Here is a 23,376-nt window from a genome sequence, read left to right on the forward strand (position 1 = left end):
GGGAGGGGGTCCAGATAAGGAGACCCGTTACAGCTGAGCCCTTGACAGCTTCAAGTCCCCAGGGGCATCCCCAGGCATCCCCAGGTTGGGAGGCCAGAGGGGTAGGAGGTGGGCAAGGTTGCGTGGCCCCTGGTGGCAGTAGCACATGCCCGTGGGCACAGACCTGGGCAGGGAGACGGCCAGTACTTCCTGCTCAGAGCTGGGCCAAGGGAGCCTCAGCCCTCTGGTGTGAACAGAGCTGAGTCTGGTTCTAGCTGGAGCGATATCTACTAGAAACAGGAAGTGGCCAGCTGGTGCCTGACCATTTGACCTCCCCAGGAGGGTAGGCTGCTCGCCTCCGCTTCCAGGCCCTTCCTGGAGGAGTGGCATCCCAACAAGGCCAGGAGACAGAGCAGCCCCTCAGCAGGTCTTGGCCATGGTCCCAGATCAGGCACAGAGGACACCATGCATTCACGTAGGGCAGCCTTGCCCACACACCCCTCCCCCTCTGCATCTCCATCCACAGCCCTGCTGTTCACCCAGCTGCCCAGGCTACCACCACCACCACTACGGGGGGACCTCCTGGGTTCCTCTGGGCCAAGCCAATAAGAAGTCCTGTTGGTCCCCTGCCTGCTGCTCCACTCACAGCTTTAGTCCTCCAGCAGCTGGGGCTCTGGGTAAAACTCAGGACTGCACCCAAGATAAAACCCCTGATCCTGACAATGCCCCCAGAGGAACCCCAGGGGCCACCCTCCACCTCAGTGTCTCCACTCCAGACTGACTAGTCTCTGCTGGTCCTCAGTGAACCAGCCCCATGTCCGGCTGCCCCAGGGCCTTTGCACATGCTATTCCCACTGCCTGGTAAGCCCTTCCCCGACCTGTATGTACAGCCACTGCTCTTCTCTTCTGGGTCTCAGAGAGGCCTCAACCCCCTCAGTTGAAAGTGTTAGTCACTCAGTCATATCTGACTCTTTGCGACCCCATGACTGTAGCCCACCAGGCTCCTCTGTTCATGGAATTCTCCAGGTAGGAATACTGGAGTGGGTTGCCATTCCCTTCTCCAGGGAATATTCCCAAACCAGGGATCAAACCCATGTCTCCTGCATTGCAGGCAGATTCTATACCATCTGAGCCACCAGGGAAGCCCTTGACCCCTTCAGCCTGTCACATAACTGTCTACTTCCTTCAGACCCACACAGAGCAGATTAAAATAGTTTGTTATCTGCCTTCTCCCCTGCCCGCTGCCACCCCCAGGACTATGAATTGTCTGTGGACAGAAACTGTGCATCTGTCTTACTCACCACGGTATCTCAGGTCTAGAAGACACCAAGTGTAGCAAGTTTGTTAATACTCGAAGCCATGCCCCTGCCCACAAATATGGGTCTCTGTATTGGAGGAATTCCTTTCCCAGCAGATGAAATGACACCGCCTGTTCTGGTCTCATCCCAGGAGATTATCGTGCCAGTCGGGGTGAGGGCCTTTGGCTAAGGCAGTGAGAGGATGGAGGGAAGGGAGAATGGGTTGGCATTTTGGGGGGTAGTGAACAGTCACAGCTGCAACCCTGTCCCACTACCATGGGCCTCTCTCATCCTGGCCACGGCAGCTCCCAGAATCTCACCAGCCATGGCTCACCGTCCCATCCCTGCCTCCTGGGGAAGACGGGTGGGACCTCCTCCATCAGGTGGTTTAAAACCAGCCCAGCTGACAGAGAGTTAAATCTGCCCCCCTAGCAACTGCGAGACACCGAGTTTAGGCAACACAGCCACAGACTCAGACAGCTGGTGAACGATGTACTCAGTCCAGATGGACGGAACGCCCAGGCGGTGGTGCCTGCTGCAGGCCTGAAGAGCAGTGGCTTCTCAGCTTTGCTTCCCAGCCCTCTTCCCGCAGGGTAGAGGACCCCAGAGCAGGCAGACGGCTGGTAGGGAGACTCAGGACCAGGCACTTGAGAACTGAGACTGCTGTGGGGGGACAGTGGGGAGAGAAGCAGCCAGAGACAGCAGCGAAGCGGGACCTCAGGCTGTGGGATGCTGGAGGCCAGCCCGGTTGCTAGGAGATGGTGTTGCGTGTGGGAGGGATGACGCGGGTGGTGTGGGCAGGGCCAGAGCCAGACCCAGCAGGCAGTCCAGGAGAGACAAACATGAGAGGGCAGACCTGCCAGTAAGCCCACCTGCTAAGTCACCAATAACACGGAATGAAAACCACAAAAACGCGCTGCAGCCCCTGATCTAGATAAGTCACGCTCAGTGGTACAGGAAGCATCTCTGGGCTCGGCCGGTCCAAACTTCTTTGGAGAGATGTTGGCTCCATCCTCTCCCTGGTCACCTGTTAGTTCAGCTCCCAGGGCTGAGAAGATGTTTCAGGTAAGCAGATCAAGGCTCTTTGGAGTGAACAGGCCAGAGGACTCATGGAGAAGGCAGCCCAAAGTAAGCAGCTGGGCCTGGGGAGTGTCACCCTGTATATATCTGCCCAAGTTCTGAAAACTAAAGATACTAGAAAACAGATATATGCTGTTCATGGAACACCCATTTTCACAGCAGCAGGAATCACAGCAGCCAAATGGTGAGAAAAAGCCAAAAGCCAAGTGTCCATTACAGATGATGAATAAACAAGTATGGTCATTCACATGGTGGAATATTACTCAGCCTTAAAAAGGAAAGAGGTTCTGACACCTGCTACAATGTGGATGAACCTTGGGGACATGAAGCTCAGTGAGATAACCCAGACACAGAAGGACACACACTGTCTTATTCCACTCCCAGGAGGTCCTAGAGGAGTCAGATCTGTAGAGACAGGAAGTAGATGGCGGGGGCCAGGGGCTGGGGGAGGGGATGGGGAAGTCACTGTTTCATGGGGGCAGAGTTTCAGTTTGGGAAGATGAGAACGTTCTGGAGATGATGGAAGGGAATCGCATGAATGACTGCATCATACGATGGTGGGGATTGCGCAACCATATGAATACGCTTAATGCCACTGAGCTGTGCATCTAAAAACGGTTACAATAGTATTTTGTCTATTTTATTTGTCCATGGTACCATGTCTATTTTAACACAATAAAATTTTCTTTTCATGCACTGGGTTTTTCCAATTACAAGAATCTTGGAACTCTCAGAAAAAAATGGAAGAAGGGAAATAAAGTCAACCATCGTTAATACTGTTTCCTTCCAATTTTCTCATTTTGACACTTGGTTACAGGTGTGCTGTTTATACTACTTACATTCCTCCTTCACTTGACATTATAACAACTTTGATTTCTCAGCTGTGTTTTCAAGGTGCTTAGATATAGTTTTTGTAATTGAATTCTTCTGGAGACCTTTGGAGACAAATCTTTTTCATTATTATCAAGATGCTAAAATATGGTCCAACTCTCACATCCATAAATGACTACAGGAAAGAACCACAGCTTTGACTACATGCGTGTGGATGGACCACATTTGATCCATTCACCAGTTGACGGACATTTGGGTCACTTCCACTTTGTGGCTACTATGAAGAGATGTAGCTTTTTGTCTGTTTTTTCTCTTTAACTTATTGTGTACTTGGGTAGAGCCAATTAACCGGAGAAGGCAATGGCACCCCACTCCAGTACTTTGCCTGGAAAATCCCATGGATGGAGGAGCCTGGTAGGCTGCAGTCCAAGGGTCGCTAGGAGTCGGACACGACTGAGCGACTTCACTTTCACTTTTCACTTTCATGCATTGGAGAAGGAAATGGCAACCCACTCCAGTGTTCTTGCCTGGAGAATCCCAGGGACGGGGGAGCCTGGTGGGCTGCCGTCTAGGGGGTCACACAGAGTCGGACACGACTGAAGCGACTTAGCAGCAGCAGCAGCATTCCACTGCATGAACGTACCCTAATTTGCTTAATTGTTCTCTTACTGTTGGATGTTTAGACTATTTGCAGATTACAAATTACACCTCGGCAAACACCTTCCTGAATGTTGAAAGGAATGAGATTTTAAGGCATTTGAAACTTCCATGCGCAAGACCACATTCCATCAGAGCTGTGTGAGTTCCTCCCCCACCCCACCCTCACTTTAAACTAAAGAGACCCACTCCAGTCCCCAAGTCAGGACCACACCCTCTCATTTTCCAAGATACGTTCCTGCACATACGTTTAACAGTTAGGTCTCCCTCTGCCATGTCTTAGATACTCAGCAGCTGTTCTATCATCATCTCATTCACGCAACATGCACACCTTATTATGTGCCATGGGCCATTGCTCATGGGACCTCTCTCTGTCCCCGACTGAGAATGCTGAGGTTGATTCAATGTTCACTCAGCAAATCGACTCAATGAACATGAGTTTGAGCAAACTACAGGAGACAGTGAAGGACAGGGAAGCCTGGCATGCTGCGGTCCACGGGGTCACAGAGAGTCGGACCCGGCTTAGCAACCGAACAACAAGAATCTGCAAACATCGCCTTCCTTGGGAGAACCCAAAGCACAGCCAGAGTCACTTCGCTCAAAAAGGGTGACTCCGTGGCCCTTTGACATATTAGCCATGGGGTGTCAGGAGCTCACTTCACTTCCCAGAGCCTCTTATGAAATTGGATTAAAACTCATCAGCACCAACCTTGCAGGGCGGCGGAGAGAACTCAGTAATAAAATCCACTGGGTTCCTGTTGCTTTATGCGTGCGTCTCATTGCAGTGACCTCTCTCGTTTCAGAGCACGGGCTCTGGGGCACGCTGGCTTCAGTATTTGCAGCATGTGGGCTCGGGAGTTTCGGCTCACGGATCCTGGAGCACAGGCTCAGTAGTGGCGGTGTGCCAGCTTTAGCTGCATCACAGCTTTTAAAAATTTTTTATTTATGTTTAATTGAAGGATAATTGCTTTACAATATTGGCTTCATTTCTGCCATACATCAACATGAATTAACCATAAGTGTACATATGTCTTCTCCCTCTTGAACCTCCCTATTATACGGAGTGAAGTAAGTTAGAAAGAGAAAAACAAATATCGTATATTAACACATATATATGGAATCTAGAAAGATGGTACTGATGAACCTATTTTCAGGGCAGCAAAAATGTCCCTGATGCTGGGAAAGATCAAGGGCAGAAGGAGAAGAGGGTGTCAGAGGATGAGATGGCTGGATGGCATCACCGATGCAATGAACATGAACTTGGGCAAACTCCGGGAGATGGTGAGGGACAGGGAGGCCTGGCGTGCTGCAGTCCACGGGGTGGCAAAGAGTCAGACATGACTGAGCAACTGAAGAACAGCAATAATGGAGACACAGACATAAAATGCATTTTTAAAAAAATGCTGCCCAGATTTAGTCCCAGGGATATGGGTACAGTGGAGGGCAGGGGTGAGGGCAAACACTGGTGATTAAAATGGAAGTCATACACAGAGCATGCATGTGAGAAAAACCCTACAGTTCCTGCTGATGTTCGAGGACTCCCCAGTAGTGGCCAGTCCCCCCATAATCACCCCAGAGTGAAGCCACTCCCACAGTGAGGAGCTTCCCGTCAGCTCTGTAGCCCTCTCCTCTTGAATGTTAACCATCAAAGAAGCCGGAAAAAACTGGGAGGGCTTCGCAGGTGGCTCAGTGGTAAAGAACCCGTCTGCCAATGCAGGAGACATAAGAGGCACGGGTTTGATCCCTGGATCAAGAAGATCACCTGGAGGAAGCAATGGCAGCCCACTCTAGTATTCTTGCCTGGAGAATCGCCATGGACAGAGGAGCCTGGCAAGCTACACCGCATAGGGGTGCAAAGAGTTGGACATGACTGAAGCAAGTGAGCATGTGTGAGCACACAACTTGGAGGAAAGAATAAGAACAAAAGAATGCAGTTCTAGAAAAAACAACAACAAAAAAAAAACCTTATGTATATATACTATCCTCAGAGAGCAAGTAGAAAGTACAAGAGCCAGGAAACAAGCTTAAATTTGCCCTTTGAAGAGGAATGTTCAAAGAACCAGAAAAAAGCCGTTGGAAATAAAAAACCTGATGATCGAAATTCAAATGGCAACAGAAGGGTTGGAAGAGAAAAAAAAAACAGAAGACAAAAAGAAAAAATAATGTAGATAAGAAAATTAGATCAATTCAGGAAGCCCGATATGTGACTAAGAAGAGTTCCAAAGAGAGAGACCAGGGACATCAACAGTGGAAAAAATCACCAGTGACGTCATCCAAAGAGTTGGCCAGGAATGGAAAACATGACAGAGCCCACCAAGTGTACAGCATCACAGGTGAAAATAGATCCACAGCAAACCCACACTGTCAAAGGGCAGGATGTGGAGAGTAAAGAGAAGACAGAGGGACTTCCCTGGGGGTCCAGTGACTAAGCCTCTGCACTCCCAATGCAGGAGGCCCGGGTTTGATCCCCTGGTCAGGGAACTAGATTCCACATGTCACAGTGAAGCTTCTACGTGCTGCAACTAAAACCTGATGCAGCCACGTAAATACGAATTTGGGTGGGGAGGGCAGAGACGTCACTTTGCCAACAAAGGTCTGTATCGTCAAGGCTATGGTTTTTCCAGTAGTCATGTATGGGTGTGAGGGTTGGACCATAAAAAAGGCTGAGGGCCAAAGAACTGATATTTTTGAACCATGATGCTGGAGAAGACTCTTGAGTCCCCGTGGACAGCAAGGAGATCAAACCAGTCAATCCTAAAGGAAATCAACCCTGAATATTCATTGGAAGGACTGATGCTGAAGCTGAAGTTCCAATCCTTTGGCCACATGATGTGAAGAGCCAACTCATTGGAAAAGACCCTGATGCTGAGAAAGATTGAGGGCAGGAGGAGAAGAGGCGATAGAGGACGAGATGGTTGGATGGCATCACCAACTCAGTGGACGGGAGTCTGGGCAAACTCCAGAAACTGCTGAAGGACAGGGAAGCCTGGCATGCTGTAGTCCATGGGGTCACAAAGAGTCAGACACAATTGATTGACTGAACAACAAAAAGAAAAGAAGACAGAGAAGATTCTACAAGCTTCCAGAGAGAAACGAGAAGGGGAAAAAAAAGTGACAAGCAGAAAATGAGGAAGCAGAACAGTTCAGATTGTTTAGCTGTCCGAGACTGGAAGCCGGAAGACCTGAGGCAAGCGACTGTGTACCCAGAGCACTTGTCCTCAGTCAGACCACCGATCACACAGAAGAGTGAAGGAAAACACTTTCTCTGGGAATGCCCGGGGCGTATGAATTCCTAAAACAAAGGCACAAACCAATAAACAGGAGACTTGGACCCAAGAAACTGGAGCTACATCGCAGGAATCCTGGGTGCTAAAGAAAGAGGGGTCAGAAGCACAACCAGGCAACAGCTGCTCCTGTTTGGGGTAGTTAGTTCCACTTGAGGAGCTCGGGGAGAGACAGTCACAGACATACAAAACAAAGGCAATCACTAACTCCAGGAAGAGCAAAGAGCAAGTCCTAGAAAATAAGTGTTCCTTAGTGGACACTGTTCACTGTGAACAAAAGTTTCATATAATATAAGCACTGAATATTCATTTAAACAAAAGTCGTGATACCTTTGTTTGAGAACTTTGGAGAAAGAAATATGCCTCATAGAGTTAAGTCTGTTCCTGAAATCAATGGACAACAAATGTTCCAATGATAAATCCAGAGATGTGTAAACCACTGAGGAGAGAGACACACGGTGCTTTGTTTAAAACAGTTTTTCCTAAGCTTTGTACAGTCTTCAGCACAGAGCCAAAGGTTCTACAAATATTGCTACTATTAATTTTGACAAGAAGAAAACACACATACACTCGAGGGGCCCATTGCTGAGTCGAGGAGCTTTATGTGGTTTGGAAAGCACTTGAGAACTTCCTGTGTGCCATGAACAGCAACATATTTCATTTTTTTTCTTTTAAATATTTATTTATTTGGCTGCACTGGGGTATTACTTTACTGGCATATGGGGTCTAGTTCCCCGACCAGGGATGGAACCTGGGCCCCCTGCATTGTGAGCCCCAAGTCTTAGCCAGGAAAGTCTCCACATTCAATTTAATTGATGAGGAGTGCACTTATAAGATCAAATAGAAAAAAAAAAAAGATCAAATAGATTAGAAAATGTGCCTACATTATAAGAAAATAAAGACACAGAGAGACCACAGGTCAGCAAACCACAGCCCACTTACCCACCATCTAGCATGCATCGTTTGATTTTGTGCATTCCGGGAGCTAAAAATGGTTCTTTACATTTTTAAATGGCTGGGGAGAAAGCCATATTGCATGATGCGTGAATAGTACATGAAGCTGAAATTTCAGCGTCCATAAGTAACATTTCATTGGAAGGCAGCCATACCTGTTCTCTTTCCCTTGTGTTCTCTCTCTAAGGCGGCTTCCGTGCCACCGCGGCAGAAATGAGTAGTTTAGACTTGCAGCTCTTGGGATTTCCCTGGTGGTCCAGTGGCTAAGACTCAGGGCTCCCAATGCAAAGGGCCCAGGTTTGAACCCTGGTCAGGGAACTAGAGCCCACAGGCTGTAACTAAGACCCAGTGCAACCAAAAAATATACATAGTGAAAAAGAAGAAAAGACACGTGGCTGTTGATGGAGAGTTTGCTGACTCCTGCGTTAGAGCACGAGGGCGTGGGACAGGATGGGGAGGATCAAGGTGGGATCCTGGAGCAGGGGCAAGTCTCCGGGTACCTTGTGGGTCACCTGCTCATCCTCTAAGTTTACCCTCTCGCATGATTCTGTGTTCTTTTGTGCTGGGAGAGCCTACCCCATGCCAGGCTCCAGAGATAAATGATTGCCCAGGCCACAGCCAGCCTCTGCCCTTGCTCACAGAGCCTACGCTCCATCAAGGAGAGCAAGGCAGATCCCAGATAACTGACAAGACCAAGTGAGACAGGGTGACAGGCAGCAATCAGGCTTGGATGGTGGGCGGCCCCTCTGGGTGGTTGGGAAGGGTCTCGGAGGCGTTGCTGGAAGTGCTAAGAAGGAGCCTGCCTTTCGAAGAGCTTGGGGGAGCACGTGCTAGGAGGAGAAAGTGGCATGTGCAAAGGCCCTGGGGCTGGACAATGCCGGATCATCTGAGGAACAGGAGAGAGATGTGAGCAGAGGTGACAGCGGCCCCACCAAGCCGTAGCCAGGAGCTGGGTTTTATGAGCACAGCTGGCACCCGGGGAGGTTTTTGGTTTGTTTGGCTGCATTGGTCTTAGCTGTGACACGTGGGATCTTCACTGCGTCATGCAGATATCTTTGTTGTGGTGCATGGACTCTCTAGTTGTGGCGAGCAAGCTCAGTAGTTGCAGTACAAGGGAGAGCTTAGTTGTTCCACGGCGTATGGGCTCTTAGTTCCCCAACCAGGGGTCAAACCTGCATCTCCTCCACTGCAAGGCAGGTTCTTAACCACTGGGCACCAGGGACATCCCCAGGGGAGATGTTAAGCCAGGAAGTGATATGGACCCAGGCTACACATATTGAACCCATAAGCATGGCTGGGAAATGAGGCGCCCGGCTCCACTTCTGGTACCAGGAAGACGGGACACGGGACTGGGGAAGAGCAGGGAGCCTCTCCCATTAAAGGCAGATCTGCCTAAAGCTCGCCCTGGCACCCAGAGTACACTGCCTGAGAGGCCCTTCCTTGGACCAGGCAGGAGTGGCCCAGTGGCCTGCACTCCAGTTGCAAAGCATTTTTCCTCGAAAGAAGGGAGCGTTCCCGTGCTGAATCCCCATGTCCCCTGGCAGGGAGAGAAAGCTAAATTTAAAGGTGTGCTAACTGGGGCAGTTTGAGCCGGTGTGTGCTCCAGCTGCAGATCAGTTGGGGATCCAGCAACTCAGCCGTCCCGACATCTGGCAGCAGCTGGCCCTCCACATTCAGGGAGCTCTTATAGGTTCATTCTATTTGGGGGATCTACCATGTGCCCCACACCTTGCTGGGCAGTCAGTGTGTGGGTCCTGGAGCTGGATTGGCCTGCGTTCAAAGCTCCTATGTCCCAGGGTGGGCTTCCCAGGTGGCTCAGTGGGTAAAGAATCCACCTGCAATGCAGAATACATAGGAGATGTGGGTGGAGATCTCTTGGAGAAGAGCATGGCAACCCACTCCAGTAGTCTTGCCTAGAGAATCCCATGGACAGAGGAGTCTAGCAGGCTACAGTCCATGGGGTCACAAAAGAGTATGACATGACTGAGCACCCTCTGAGCCTCAGCTTTCTTGTCTGCAAAATGGGTATGATAAGAGCGCTCACCTCACAAGTAACAGGCACTGCTCACTAGCTCGTCTCTCCGCAGTATTCACTGGCTTTAAAAGTACATTTTGGGACTTCCCTGGTGGTCTAGTCATTAAGAATCTGCCTGCCAATGCAGGGGACACAGGTCTGATCCCTGATCTGGGAAGTTCCCACATGGTGTGGAGCAACTAAGCCCGTGCGCCACAACTACTGAAGCCTGGGCACCCTAGAGCCTGTGCTCCACAACAAGAGAAGGCACCTCAGTGAGAAGGCCTCACACCCCCACAAAGAGGAGCCCCACTCGCTGCAACCAGAGAAAGCTCACACACAGCATTAAAGACCCAGCACAGCCAAAAATAATTAAATATTTTTTAAGTGAGTTCTGAGCACCTCCTCTGAATCAGGTACCGAGGCCACAGCAGTGAAGGACATCATCTAAAAGCTCTGCCCTCAGGGGGCTGATGTTCTAGAGAAGACGCAGCCAGCAAACAAGATGCGGTAGGGTCTATGTTCCTTCTGCCCGTACTGGTTCTACAGGGCTTCAGTGGAAGCGGGTGTGAAGTGTCAGCGGGCTGAAATATTCTGTGGGGTTCTGGAAGGCGGGGTACACCTGGGGAAGTGTCCCAGGCAGGAGGCCCAGGAATGCAAAGGCCCTGAGGTGGCAGCAAGCCTGGGAGCTTTGAGGAAGAGGAGACCAGTGCCTCACCTTGGTGGAGCTGACCGTAATCCCAACTGGTGTGTAACATGAAGTGCCTGTAAATGACCCACGGTGTTCATTATTGTTGTTGTTCAGTCACTCAGTCATGTCTGACTCTTTGCAACCCCATGGACTGCCTCATGCCAGGCTTTCCTGTCCTTCACCATCTCCTGGAGTTTTTTCAAAGTCATGTCCTTTGAGTCTGTGATATCCAACCATCTCATCCTCTGTCTCCCCTTCTCCTCCTGCCCTCAATCTTTCCCAGCATCAGGGTCTTTCCCAATGAGTCGGCTCTTATCAGGTGGCCAAAGTATTGGAGCTCCAGCATCAGTCCTTCCAATGAATATTCAGGATTGATTTCCTTTAGGATTGACTGGTTTGCTTTCCTTGCAGTCCAAGGGCCTCTCAAGGGTCTTCTCCAGAACCACAATTTGAAAGCATCAAATTTTCAGCGCTCAGCCTTCTTTATGGTCCAACTCTCACATCTATACATGACTACTGGAACAACCATAGTTTTGACTAGATAGACCTTTGTCAGCAAAGTGATGTCTCTGCTTTTTAATACAGGTCTAGGTTTGTCATAGTTTTTCTTCCAAGGAGCAAGCGTCTTTTAATTTCATGGCTGCAGTCACCATCTGCAGTGATTTTGGAGCCCAAGAAAATAGAGTCTATCACTGTTTCCATTGTTTCCCCATCTATTTGCCATGAAGTGATGGGACCAGATGCCATCATCTTAGTTTTTTGAATGTTTCGTTTTAAGCCAGCTTCTTCACTTTCCTCTTTCACCCTCATCAAGAGGCTCTTTAGTTCCTCCCCACTTTCTGCCATTAGAGTGGTATAATCTGCATATCTGAGGTTGTTGATGGGAGGGGTAGCCAAACTCCAACTGTGAAAATAGAAAGAAGAGAAAGGTGAAGAACAGTGAGATTTGGATGAGGAAAAGAAAAGCCTTCGGAGGGGGACAGGGTGGGTCCATCAGGGCTTCTCTGTGGTGAGCAAGCAAAGTCAGCGCCACCTGACCCGGTGGGTGGAAGGTATATTTAGCAGTTCATGGAAGGGAACACCCAAGAGTTCCTTCTTCTCTAGCTGGGTTTAAGGCAACCCAATCTGACTCACCAGTTCCACATCATAGAATCCATTCATCTCAACACCCAACTTCTGGTCCCATTTTCCATATTTGTTGTTGTTCAGTCGCTCATGCCTGACTCTTTGCAACCCCATGGACTGCAGCCCGTCAGGCTTCCCTGTCCTTCACCATCTCCCAAAGTTTGCTCAAACCATTGAGTCAGTCAGTCTGAAGCCTCCAAAAAGCAAAGGCCAGCTTCCAATACGAGGCATAGCATAAACTCCAGGCATGGCTGGACCCAAACATTTTAATTCTTCCTGAGGGAGTCAGTCTCTCTCTCTGCTTCCCCTGGACTGGTTCCTTTTCAGGCAGGCTGATGGGCTCAGTCACCATGGCCAGGTCCACGCCCATCACAGCAAGAAGAGAGGGCTAGTGCTATGTGCTTTCAGGGCATGGAAGTGGGTTGGGGTCTTGCTCTGAAACAAGTGGGGCATAAGAGGGCATTGTAAAGATGGAGAGAACTGGGGGTGCCAGCCAGACAAAGGCAAGGACATTCCAGGCAGAGAGGACAGTGGAGACAGATGCTTGCAAACTCCTGCGGTTCAGTGCTGCCAAACTGCTAGGTACTTGGTGGGAGAAGGTGAGACCTGGGAGGCCAGCTGGAGGTTGAACACAAGAGCCCTGAACGCAGATTGAGCGCTTTAGGCTCTGCCTTCAGGCAATGGGGAGTTCCAGAAGGGTATGGAGCAAAGGAGGGCCACAGTCACATGTCCATCCCTTGTCTGTGCAGTAGAAGGTGGAGGACTACAAGGAAGAAACCTGGAGGAGCCAAAGGAGCAGAGAGGGGGCTTCTGTGTCACCTGGACCACAGGGCTTGCCTGGGTGGGGGAGGGGGGCCAGAGAATTTCTGGAATCAAGTCGACAGGACTGGAACCTGGAGGGTGAGGACCCCGCGATCCGTGATGTGGCTACCCACTGGCTTCAGGCAGGTAGAAGGCAGGAGGCAGGAGACACTGGTATGGCCACCCTGGGGACTGGAAGAACATCTTTGTGATTCAAAGTGGTCAATTCTTGAATGCCTCCAGGGATAGGGAACTCACCCCTTATGTAGCTCTGACCCACATAAACCATGGACTCATATCTGTCCCCCTAGAGTCAGGCACTGCCCCCTGCCCCATGCCCATGCCATGGGGGCCTCCCCTTCCCAGGCCAGCCTTTGTTGATAAGGGCACTTGATGCTGTTTGCTCAAGACTCTCCTTCTCCAGTCTCAGCAACTCTGGTTTCTCTGGTAGGGCCATCTCACAGAGCATGGGACAAGGACCCTGTCCAGGGGAGGATGGAGATGTTTCTTAGACACAAAGTGTCACGGTTTTGCAGAGGGAGATAGCAAACCCATTCAACCTCCTCCCATCTCTCTGGTGGCATCAAGGAGAAAGGCTCCATGGGGTGCCAGGGCACCGGGGAAGTCGTAAGCACAGGCCGTGCTGAGGAGAGCAGGCAGCCCTCCCTCGTGCTCCTGGGCCTGCCACAGTGGCTGGTGTAACTCTAACAGTGCTGCTGGATTTCCGCTGTGGCCACTTTGACGCTGCGCTATTTTGGGCAAGTGATGATGGTTTGCCATATACGGTTGGCCCCCAGTGACCCTGCTGAATGCTAGCTGTAGGGTTCCCAGCCCCTTGGTCCAGAGCAGTGCCCGTGGCTGGGAAGTTGGGGCTGGGGGGCACCTGGGACAATCCCACAGTCGGATCCACGGAGCCCAGATGAGCCCAGAGAGCCGGATGAGCAGGAAACCTCCTGGCAAACACTGCCAGTATTAGTACATTACACCACCACAGAGAAAGACCCCCCTCTCTCACTCCCCTCCTGCCTGCTTCCTTCACTGGGAATAACCTTTTGCAGGTTCGGGGGGCCCCTGCTGGACTGTTCCCCTTGGACATGATGCTTCCTGTATGACCTGTATGGGATCACACAGTTTATTTTCTATCACATTCTGGTAAGTGGTGGTTGTTTCTGACAACTGGAGATTTTAGCATTTTCTTATACACAGTTTCCTAGTTTTTGGTGCATAATATTGCATGATATTGAATATCTCCAATTCTTGTCTTGTGCTTAGCTGCTCATCGTATCCAACTCTTTGCCACCCCATGAACTGTAGCCCATCAGGCTCCTCTGTCCATGGGATTTTTCAGGCAAGAATACTGGAGGGGGTTGATATTTCCTCCTCCAGGGAATCTTCCTGACCCAGGTATTGAACCCACTTCTCCTGTGTCTCCTGCTTTGCAGGCAGATTATTTATCCTCTGAGCCACTGGGGAAGCCCCTAATTCTTCTCATTGGGTCTCTATTCCCAGAAATCACATGACATCTTGGTGCACAGACACTTAGACTTTGGGGGTACCAGAAAATTGAATTCTGGGCATCTTGGGGCATCACCCTCCTAAGGTCAGCTTCATCCGTGTCCTCACAGACCCATCCACTCATCCATTAGAAAGTATTCGAAGTGAGCTCACAGAGGAAAGGCGAGGGCTGGGCCCCCAGGCCTTCAGATGCTCACAGAACTCCCTTCTGAGCCGGAAGCTGGTGCTGCCTGACCCTACAGAGGAGGAAACCGAGGCACGAGCTGGGCTGGCCTTGGGGAGGCCCTGTGTTGCTCTGCCAGGAGGCCTCCAGTTCCAGGTGATGTTTTTCCCTTTACTCTCAATTCTCCCTTAATTTCAAGGATGATGATAAGAATATTCATGGTGGTTGACATTTTGAGGGCTTTCTTTGTGCCGGGCACCAACAGCTCTTTCCTAGGGCCACGTACTGAAATGAGACTCTTGTTAGAGCTGGCTGAGGGCGTTGGAGTCAGAAGGGTCCACTGTGTTGTCTGGACTCTGAGACTTGCTTACCTGCCCGGACGGGAAGCTCTCTCCTTCCCCTCCCTGTGCCGGCTGTCCTCTCTCCGGGAGGCGTGGATTACCGGAACGCGCGGGTTGCGCGCCCCGCGGCGCCAGGCCGGGAAGTGGCGTGGATCTCGAGAGCGCCGCGCGGGAGGTGCCGGGGGCCCCGGAGGCGGGGCGAGGAGGGGCCGCCGGTGGCGGCGGCGCGCCGAACAGACCGCAGTGCGGCCGGCGCTAGGACCCGCGGGGGCAGCTCAAACTGCCGCGCCTCCCGCTCCCCCCACCCCGGTTCCAGCCCTCCCCCAACCCAAAATGAGGAAACGCAGCAACTTGCTCCAAGTTGTGCAGCCGGGGCCGCCTCGGGGTGCGCAGCCGGCGCGCGGGGGCCCTCCTGGGGGCGGGCACGGAGTGCAGCCCAGGGGCGACCCCTGAACAGGTGAGGGCGCTGGAGGGGATAGTGGGAAAAGACCGTAGGACAGTGGAGGGGCCCCAAGGGCTAGCGGGTGGGGGGGATGCTGGGCGAGCGCAGGAGGGGCCAGTGTGCGAGCGCGAGCGCGCGCTTCCGGGGCGTGCGGCCGGTACGCGGCTGGGGCGGGTATGGTTGGATGCGCCCAGGAGTCGGGTGGGGTGGTATTTTTGTGGGTGCGGGTATGCGCGTCTGCAACCCCTGGGTGTGTGTATCCGCGCGTCCAGGTGGAGGGATGTGCGCGCGTGTCTTGCGCTGCGTGTGCGCGGCCCTGCGTGTAGCCCTGCGTGCCCGGGTGGCCCAGCGTGTGGCGCCCAGGTGTTCAAGTGTGGGTTGGGGGGGGCGGCACACACGTTTCTGAATGTCTGTGCGTGTGTTCACACGTGAGACGTGTGTGCACAACTGTCTCTAGGAGAAACTGCTTTTGCTTGCATACCCGCGTGCCTGTGGGTACCTGTGTCCACCTGTGTCCAAGCCCTGTGTGTTTCTGTGTGTTCTCGTGTGTACATGGATCAGTATGCGTGTGAGTACACAGAGGGCTGGGGATTTCTGGGGTGGAGACTCACTCCTCCCCACCTGTCTCACTGCTCCCGCCACCTGGTGGGATCCATGGGGAAAGCAGGGGACAGAAATGCCCCCGCCCCAGCAACAGTGCGGGACTTTGTTTCTGTCCTCGGTTGGGAAGTGAGGGCGGGGGCGGTGGGGGGGTGGGGGGCGCGGATCAGAGACCCAGCCGGCAGCCAGAGGAGCCCAGCACGGCGGCACTGCCCCGCCTCACCCCCGCCAGGGTCAGAGATTCTTGGGAATGACCTTGAATCATCCTCTGTTTCCTCATGTACCCCTGCCTACTTTACCAGAAAAGAGGAAGAACCAGGCTCTGTTTAGTGGCTCCAAGCGCCCCACGTTTAGTGGCTCCAAGCACCCCAGTGTGGGCTGCTGGGGCCTGAGCCAGCCCCTGGCCACTCACTCTGAGCCTGCCCTGTGCCTCTGTTTCCCTTTGGGGATGACGGCGCAGCCAGGCTCCATGCTAAGGAGCTCTCCCAGGGAAAGACCACCTCCCCTAAGGGGCTTGGGGAGCCAGCGCCTTGGGCCCCCCACAACCCCTGGGGGTGGGGGGAGGCCGCCAGACTGTCGCCTCCACCTGGTCCAGGCTGGAAGCAGTAGTCATGGCCCCTGGGCCCCCAGCTTGGCTTGAATCTTGAGCTCTCCAGCTGGTCTCTGCCCCTCCCCAGGGAAGCCCTCGCTTCCTCCACGCCTGGCACCCCTCACCCATCTCAGCCAGGATGCCGACGGTAAGTACTCCCAACTGGGTGCCTGGGCCTAGGCCCCTCCTCTCCTCCGTCCACAGGACCTCAGCTCCACGGGGCTGGAGGGGGGGTGGGGGCCATCTGACCCGTGTCCCCTTAGGCAGTGTCCACAGGTCTTTTTCTGTCACTTGGTGTTTTTTCCCACTCTTTCCTCCCATCTTCTGCCCCGGGGGGTCCCTCTGTTTGTGACTCTGTTTCCTCTACTGGGTGCTCTGTGCACCCCCAACCCGCATCTCCTCTCTCCTGTGTTCTGTTCTGGGTCTCTGCCTCAATAGTCTTTCTCTCTCCTTTGGGCCCCACTCCCCACCCCCACAATCTCTCCATCTCATGACCCCTTTCCTCCTCTCGCCACTACCTACCAGAGGCGCTGGGCCCCCGGTACCCAGTGCATCACCAAGTGTGAGCACACGCGCCCCAAACCCGGGGAGCTGGCCTTCTGCAAGGGCGACGTGGTCACCATCCTTGAGGCCTGTGAAGTGAGTAGGGGGGAATGTGCTTGGAGAGAGGGGGTGCTCCTCCAGGAAACATCTCCTCCCACCGACCCCTGGCTCCCTCCCGGCAGAACAAGAGCTGGTACCGTGCCAAGCACCACGCCAGCGGGCAGGAGGGGCTGCTGGCGGCTGGGGCGCTGCGGGAGCGCGAGGCCCTCTCGGCAGACCCCAAGCTCAGCCTCATGCCGTAAGTCGTGGGGAAGCGCCCTCGGGACGCGGGTGGAGTCAGTAGGGCCCGGCCAGTCCCGCCCAGCCCGCCCTTCCACCGGCGGCAGGTGGTTCCACGGGAAGATTTCGGGCCAGGAGGCGGTGCAGCAGCTGCAGCCGCCTGAGGACGGGCTGTTCTTGGTGCGGGAGTCCGCACGGCACCCGGGTGACTACGTGCTGTGCGTGAGCTTCGGCCGCGACGTCATCCACTACCGCGTGCTGCACCGCGACGGCCACCTGACCATCGACGAGGAGGTCTGCTTCTGCAACCTCATGGATATGGTGGAGGTGCGGCTGCCCAGCCCCCCTAGTGCAAACATGTAGGGAGACCAGGCATGGGACCCCCCACCAGAGGCTCATGCTCCCCAGTGTGGACAAGGAGGCGCTGCTCCCTGGACCACGGACCCTACAGACAGTCTGAGTCCTCCACGTCCCCCCATCTCCAGGGACACCCAGGAACCTCCAATTTGACACCAGTCCCAAGACACACACCCTCATCCTCCTGTTTCCATGGAAACCAGCCTAGAGAGTCCTGTGGGAACCCACCCCCTCTCCTCCTCCTCAGCGCCGCCCACCCCTCCGGAGAACCCCCTGGGAAGGGGATGGGAGGCAGGGCCTCACCGGATGTGGGGAGTCACACTCACGGCTGCGTCTGCCCTGCCCTACCCGCTGCAGTATTACAGCAAGGACCAGGGGGCCATCTGCACGAAACTCGTGAGACCGAAGAGAAAGCAAGGCACCAAGTCGGCGGAGGAGGAGCTGGCCAAGGGTAAGGGGCCCCGCCCTTCCCTCCTGAGTCGGCCTGGCCTGGGGACGCAGGGCACACGGCCAAGGCTGCCTCACCTGGGTAGGTCACAGTGCCAGGCTCTGCAGGTGGAAGACCTGGGTGCCCTTGGGCTGGGTGGGGCACGCCTGCACACACCCATCAGCACACTATCCATTTATTTCCCACACCAGCTGCTCCCCTTGTTTCATCATCCTTCACCTGAGTCAGAAACCCTGGGCAGATCCTCGATGCCACCCCGTCCCCCGGCCCCCTGGCCTCCCACAACCCCTCCATGGCCAAGTTCTATTAACACTAGTTTAAATCTGGCCCCTCCATGGCCCAGCCTTGGACCTTCCCATCAGACCACCTCCTTCCTGAGGGGGGAGTCCCCCCTCCTCCAAAACCCTGTGGCCTCAGAGGCAACTTTCTACGTGAAAATCCACCCACATCACTCCCGTGTCTAAAGTGGGGAGGCCAGGCAGCTCCACTGCCTTCTAGAACCTTCCCTTGTGGCTGAGCTATCTTTCCTGCTTCATCTACGAGGCCCTTCTTTTCCACATGCCCCTGGGGTTGTGTGACTCTGCACTTAGCCTCATGCCTCCGGACTGTTGTGCATTCTGTTCCCCTCACCTGAAATGCTTTTGCCGCCCTTGAGTAGTGAGATCTCCCACATTTAGAGCAAGCGCACCCTGCCCTGGCCACCCCTCTTTGAACCCGGTGATCATGGCTGTCTTCTTGGAAATGTCTTGGGGATGACACCCAGGTGGAGGCTGGTGTCACTGTGCCTGATAGTATCCAAGGGCTGGTGATTTTAAGAGGGGATTTGTTGGGGAAGAGGAGGAGACCTACAGAGCCTGTCACAGGACAATGCAGGGGGCAGGAGAACACAGGTGTGCTTAGCAGAAAGATCAGGGAGGCTAGCACAAAGATGATGACTTAAAATATTTATTTTTATTTATTTGACTGCACTGGGTCTTACCACCTTATAGTGTTGTTCACTCACTCGTGTCCAACTCTTTGCAACCACATGGACTACCAGGTAGCCGCCAGGCTCCTCTGTTCACGGGATTCTCCAGGCAAGAATACTGCAGTGGGTTGCCATTCCCTTCTCCAGGAGATCTTCTCGACCCAGGGATCAAACATGGGTCTCCCACATTGCGGGCAGATTCTTTACCATCTGAGTGACAGGGAAGCTCTTCACTTACCACTTTTCCTGATGGTAAAGAATCTGCCCACAATGTGGGAGACCCAGGTTCGATCCCTGGGTCGGGAAGATCCCCTGGAGAAGGGAATGGCATCCCACTTCAGTGTTCTTGCCTGGAGAATCCCATGGACAGAGGAACCTGGAGGACTACCATCCATGGGATTGCAGAGAGTCGGATACAGCTGAGTGACTAACACTTTCAGGTCTTACTGTGGCATGTGGGATCTAGTTCCCTGCCCAGGGATCTAACCCAGGCCCCCTGCATTAGGAGCATGGAGTCTTAGCCACTGGACCACCAGGGAAGTCCCAAGATGATGACTTAGAGTGCTGGAATATTCTAAGAATCTTCCAGAACCTTAACCAGAAGTTCTGGAAACTTTCCCAGTATCTGTTGTATATTTTGGTCTGTGTATCCCTGGTGGAGAGAGGAAGGCAGAGGGAAAGCACCGTAAAGGAAGATTCTGCAGGGCCCTTGGAAGGACACAGTCTCCAGGTAGAAGAGAGAAGGGCCCTGACAGGTGGGCCTCATTGCTTTCACCACCACTCCCAGCCCCGTAACTGGTGCCAGGAGTGTGGTGCCTCAGACGCGGCCACGGCCACTGCTATGGGAGACCAGACGGAGCCTGGCCTCCTGTCGAGTAGAGCTGCTGGCCACCCTCTCACTGGGTCCCCCTCTACAGCCGGCTGGTTACTGAACCTGCAGCATTTGACGTTGGGAGCGCAGATCGGAGAGGGAGAGTTTGGAGGTGAGCAGGGGATTTCGTAGGGGCTGAGGGAGGGGGGGCTCCCAGAGATGAATTGACACCCACGTTTGATACCTACTTACCATGCGACTGAGGCCACAAGGGCTCCTCTCTATAGAAGGAGGTTCATGACAGCCAGGATGAGGAGAGAGGTGGTGAGGTAGCCAGTGGGCATGAGTGAGTACTTCACACCCCCTGGACCCTTGTACACTTCTGTTTTATTATTATTTGTATTTTGGCCGTGCAGCCGGTAGGATCTTATCTTCCTGATCAGGGATCGAACCTGCATTGGTAGCACAGAGTCTTAACCACTGGACCACCAAGGAAGTCCCAAATGTTTAAAATTTATGTGTTGTTATTATTATTATTTGGCCATTCTGCACAGCTTGTGGGATCTTAGTTCCCCATCCAGGGATTGGACCCTTGCCTTCAGCAGCGAAATCTCAGAGTCCTAACCACTGGACCACCAGGGAAGTCCCAGGACCCTCTATGTCGAGGCCACAGCCTGAGGTTATTATCCTGGGAGGTCCCAGGGCTTGCATCGGGACCTTCTCTGGAAAGGGCTGGCGTGCGCTTGTTCTCTGTCATGTCTGCTCAGCTCTGCCCTTATTACAGGAAACCAGCCACAGGCCACAGGGAGACAAACAGCCAAGGCCACGTGCCAATAAAACTGTATTTATGGACACTGAAATTGAATTTTGTATCATTTTCATGTCATGAAATAGTCTTCTTCTTTTGATTTTTTTTTCCCAACCATTTAAAAATGTAAAAATCCATTCTGAGCTTGCAGGCCTTGCAAAAACCCTTGAGGGGACTAGATTGGGTTCAAGGGCTGCAGTTTGCAGACCCTTGGCTTAGGTGATTACCTTTGCTCTGGGGTCTGGAGCCTGTTGGCTTCCCAGGTGGCTCAGTGGTAAAGAACCCACCTGCCAATGTAAGAGACACGGGTTCGATCCCTGCGTCCGGAAGAACCCCTGGAGGAGGAAATGGCAACCCACTCCAGTATTCTTGCCTGGAGACTCCCATGGACAGAGGAGCATGGTGAGCTACAGTCCATGGGGTCGCAGAGAGTCAGACACGACTGAGCAACTGAACGACAACTGGAGCCTACGGGGAGGGGTTTCCAGGCCTGGGGACCTGCCACTGCATTGGCCTCTTCCACGGTTCATGTGAGTGGATATGTGCATGTCTGTCTTGTCTCTGTGGGGTCCTGAGCCCCTTCCCATCCCTGCCTGCCCCCCAGCTGTCCTGCAGGGCGAGTACCTGGGGCAGAAGGTGGCCGTGAAGAATATCAAATGTGACGTAACAGCCCAGGCCTTCCTGGACGAGACAGCGGTCATGACGTGAGCCCTGGGTGTGGCAGGGGAGGGCGCCCTAGGGCCACGGTCCCATCCCACCTTCACCCCACACCCACCTGCCCCCAGGAAGGTGCAGCATAAGAACCTGGTGCGTCTACTGGGTGTGATCCTACATCAGGGCCTCTACATCGTCATGGAGCACGTGAGCAAGGTGAGGCAGGACCCAAGGGTGGTGGGGGGAGGTGGTGGGAGTAGGGCTTGGGGGTTGGGGTGGGGTGGGAGTGGGGCGGGACCTGAGGGTGGGGGTTAGGAGGGGGGCAGGACCGGAGGGTCAGGTAGGGTGCTGGTGGGTGGTTGAGCAGCCTGCAGCGCTCCTAGACCCTGCCCGCGCCCCCCACAGGGTAACTTGGTGAATTTTCTACGGACGCGGGGCCGGGCGCTTGTCAACACCCCGCAGCTCCTGCAGTTTTCCCTGTGAGTGGGGCTCCAGGGGGTGGCAGGGAAGTCGAGGCATGGAGCAGGGAGGAGCCTGGCCTCGGGAGTCTGGCCCAGGCGTCCCAGCCCCTCGCCCGGCGCCCCCTCCCCCAGGCATGTGGCCGAGGGCATGGAATACCTGGAGAGCAAGAAGCTGGTGCACCGTGATCTGGCCGCCCGCAACATCCTCGTCTCGGAGGACCTGGTGGCCAAGGTCAGTGACTTCGGCCTGGCCAAAGCCGAGCGGAAGGGGCTGGACTCCAGCCGGCTGCCCGTCAAGTGGACAGCACCCGAGGCTCTCAAGCATGGGGTGAGCCCCCCTTAGCCCCAGGGCCCTGGGGACCCTAGTTCCACTACGAGCCTTTGGCCATGTCTCTGGCCCCTGAACCTCCAAAAGAATGGCTCCACCTCCCCTGTAAGCCCTTGGCCACTAATTGTTCCTCTTAGCCCTTCTCTGAGCCTTTGTCTCCTCGTTTCTGCAACAGTCTTGGGCTCAGAGAGGGAGAGCAAGAAACACCTTGTTTTTGCACTGAATCTGGGTTGAGGGGTAGGAGGATTCAGGGGCAGGAGTCTATTGGGAGGAGACTACAGAGTGAAGGTCAACCCAGGGGGACTTTCTGGAGGAAGCACGGGCTGTAGCAGAAGCCCTGAGAGGTCCCTCTCACCCTGATCTCGGGCCCCACAGAAGTTCTCCAGCAAGTCGGATGTCTGGAGCTTTGGGGTGCTGCTATGGGAGGTCTTCTCATACGGCCGGGCTCCATACCCCAAGATGGTGAGCAGGGGCCGGGGGCCGGGCGGGGAGGTGCTGGGTCCCCTGCCAGTCTAGGGGGTCGTGATCCTGAACCCCAGCCCACACTGGAGTGGCCTCTGCCCACAGTCGCTGAAGGAGGTGTCAGAGGCCGTGGAGAAGGGGTACCGCATGGAGCCCCCTGAAGGCTGCCCTGGGTCCATCCATGCCCTCATGGGCAGCTGCTGGGAAGCTGAACCCACTCGCCGGCCACCCTTCCGCAAACTGGCTGAGAAGCTGGCCCGGGAGCTACGCAGCGTGGGTGCTTCAGCCCCCAATGGGGGGCAGGACACGGACGGTCCTGCCCCGCCCCGCAGCCAGGAGCCCTGACCCTGCCTGCGGGGCTTCGGGCCCCAGAGGACTGAGAGAGTGGGGAGCTCAGGGTGGGGATGCGGACCAGGCCTGAAGAGGGGCAGGGCCGGTGAGCTGCCTCCCGGGCTCACACCACAGGGGCGGGCCCATGGGGGGCGGGGGCGGTTCCAGGAAGCCCATGGGCACTTCGACCCCAGGAAGCGAAGGATTAGCGCCTGGATAAAGACTGGTTCCAAGAACTGGGTGTCTGAGTGTCTCTCTGCTGCCCCTTGTGTCCGCCCTGGGGCCCATCACTCAGCCTGGGGGCCATCTGCCTGCCCACTGGTCTGCCCACTGAGGGGGCCACCTGGCTGGGAGCTTGCTGCCCCTGAGGGCACATGTTTTCCTGGGCATGCCAGCCAGGAGACCCTCCAGGCCAGGGTCACAGCCACCTGAGGACCACTTGCCATCACCTCCAGGTCCCCCGACTCCTGCTGTAGCCCTTGGGGTCCCGGGTGCAAAGGACCGTGGGAGAGTTCCAGGGGCCGTGGAGGTCTGAGTCCCCTGTCCCGGCACCCTCTCCTATCC

At 54.3% G+C, this 23,376-nt stretch overlaps 1 protein-coding gene and 1 long non-coding RNA gene across 5 annotated transcripts; one reads left to right on the top strand and one right to left on the bottom strand.

Annotated features, from left to right (window-relative positions):
* Positions 1-10,464: 10,464 nt before the first annotated feature.
* On the bottom strand, positions 10,465-14,962 carry LOC139184096 (uncharacterized). The gene is made up of 2 exons (XR_011567559.1): positions 14,764-14,962; positions 10,465-11,692 (listed from the first exon to the last, which is right to left on the bottom strand). It is a non-coding gene; the product is annotated as an uncharacterized lncRNA (long non-coding RNA).
* MATK (megakaryocyte-associated tyrosine kinase) lies at positions 14,952-23,048 on the top strand. 4 transcript variants are annotated; one of them, XM_070793107.1, is made up of 14 exons: positions 14,956-15,190; positions 15,633-15,743; positions 16,453-16,512; positions 16,890-17,003; positions 17,090-17,205; positions 17,294-17,513; positions 17,901-17,994; positions 19,876-19,941; positions 21,182-21,281; positions 21,363-21,447; positions 21,637-21,710; positions 21,825-22,020; positions 22,396-22,482; positions 22,588-23,048. In XM_070793107.1, the coding sequence occupies exons 2-14, from the start codon at positions 15,738-15,740 to the stop codon at positions 22,825-22,827; spliced, it is 1,458 nt and encodes a 485-aa protein (XP_070649208.1). In that variant the 5' UTR covers positions 14,956-15,190; positions 15,633-15,737; the 3' UTR covers positions 22,828-23,048. The 4 variants fall into 4 exon arrangements, with proteins under 4 accessions (XP_070649210.1, XP_070649208.1, XP_070649209.1 ...); XM_070793109.1 differs by lacking the exon at positions 19,876-19,941 and having other exon boundaries at positions 14,952-15,190; XM_070793108.1 differs by lacking the exon at positions 15,633-15,743.
* Positions 23,049-23,376: the final 328 nt, after the last annotated feature.

This window comes from Bos indicus, chromosome 7 (assembly GCF_029378745.1).
Source record: "Bos indicus isolate NIAB-ARS_2022 breed Sahiwal x Tharparkar chromosome 7, NIAB-ARS_B.indTharparkar_mat_pri_1.0, whole genome shotgun sequence".
Classification (NCBI taxonomy): Eukaryota; Metazoa; Chordata; class Mammalia; order Artiodactyla; family Bovidae; genus Bos; species Bos indicus.

Coding starts and splice junctions, on each gene's coding strand:
- MATK (XM_070793107.1), top strand. Junction 17,514..17,900: donor ACCTCATGGATATGGTGGAG/GTGCGGCTGCCC, acceptor TACCCGCTGCAG/TATTACAGCAAGGACCAGGG. Junction 22,483..22,587: donor GGGCTCCATACCCCAAGATG/GTGAGCAGGGGC, acceptor CTCTGCCCACAG/TCGCTGAAGGAGGTGTCAGA.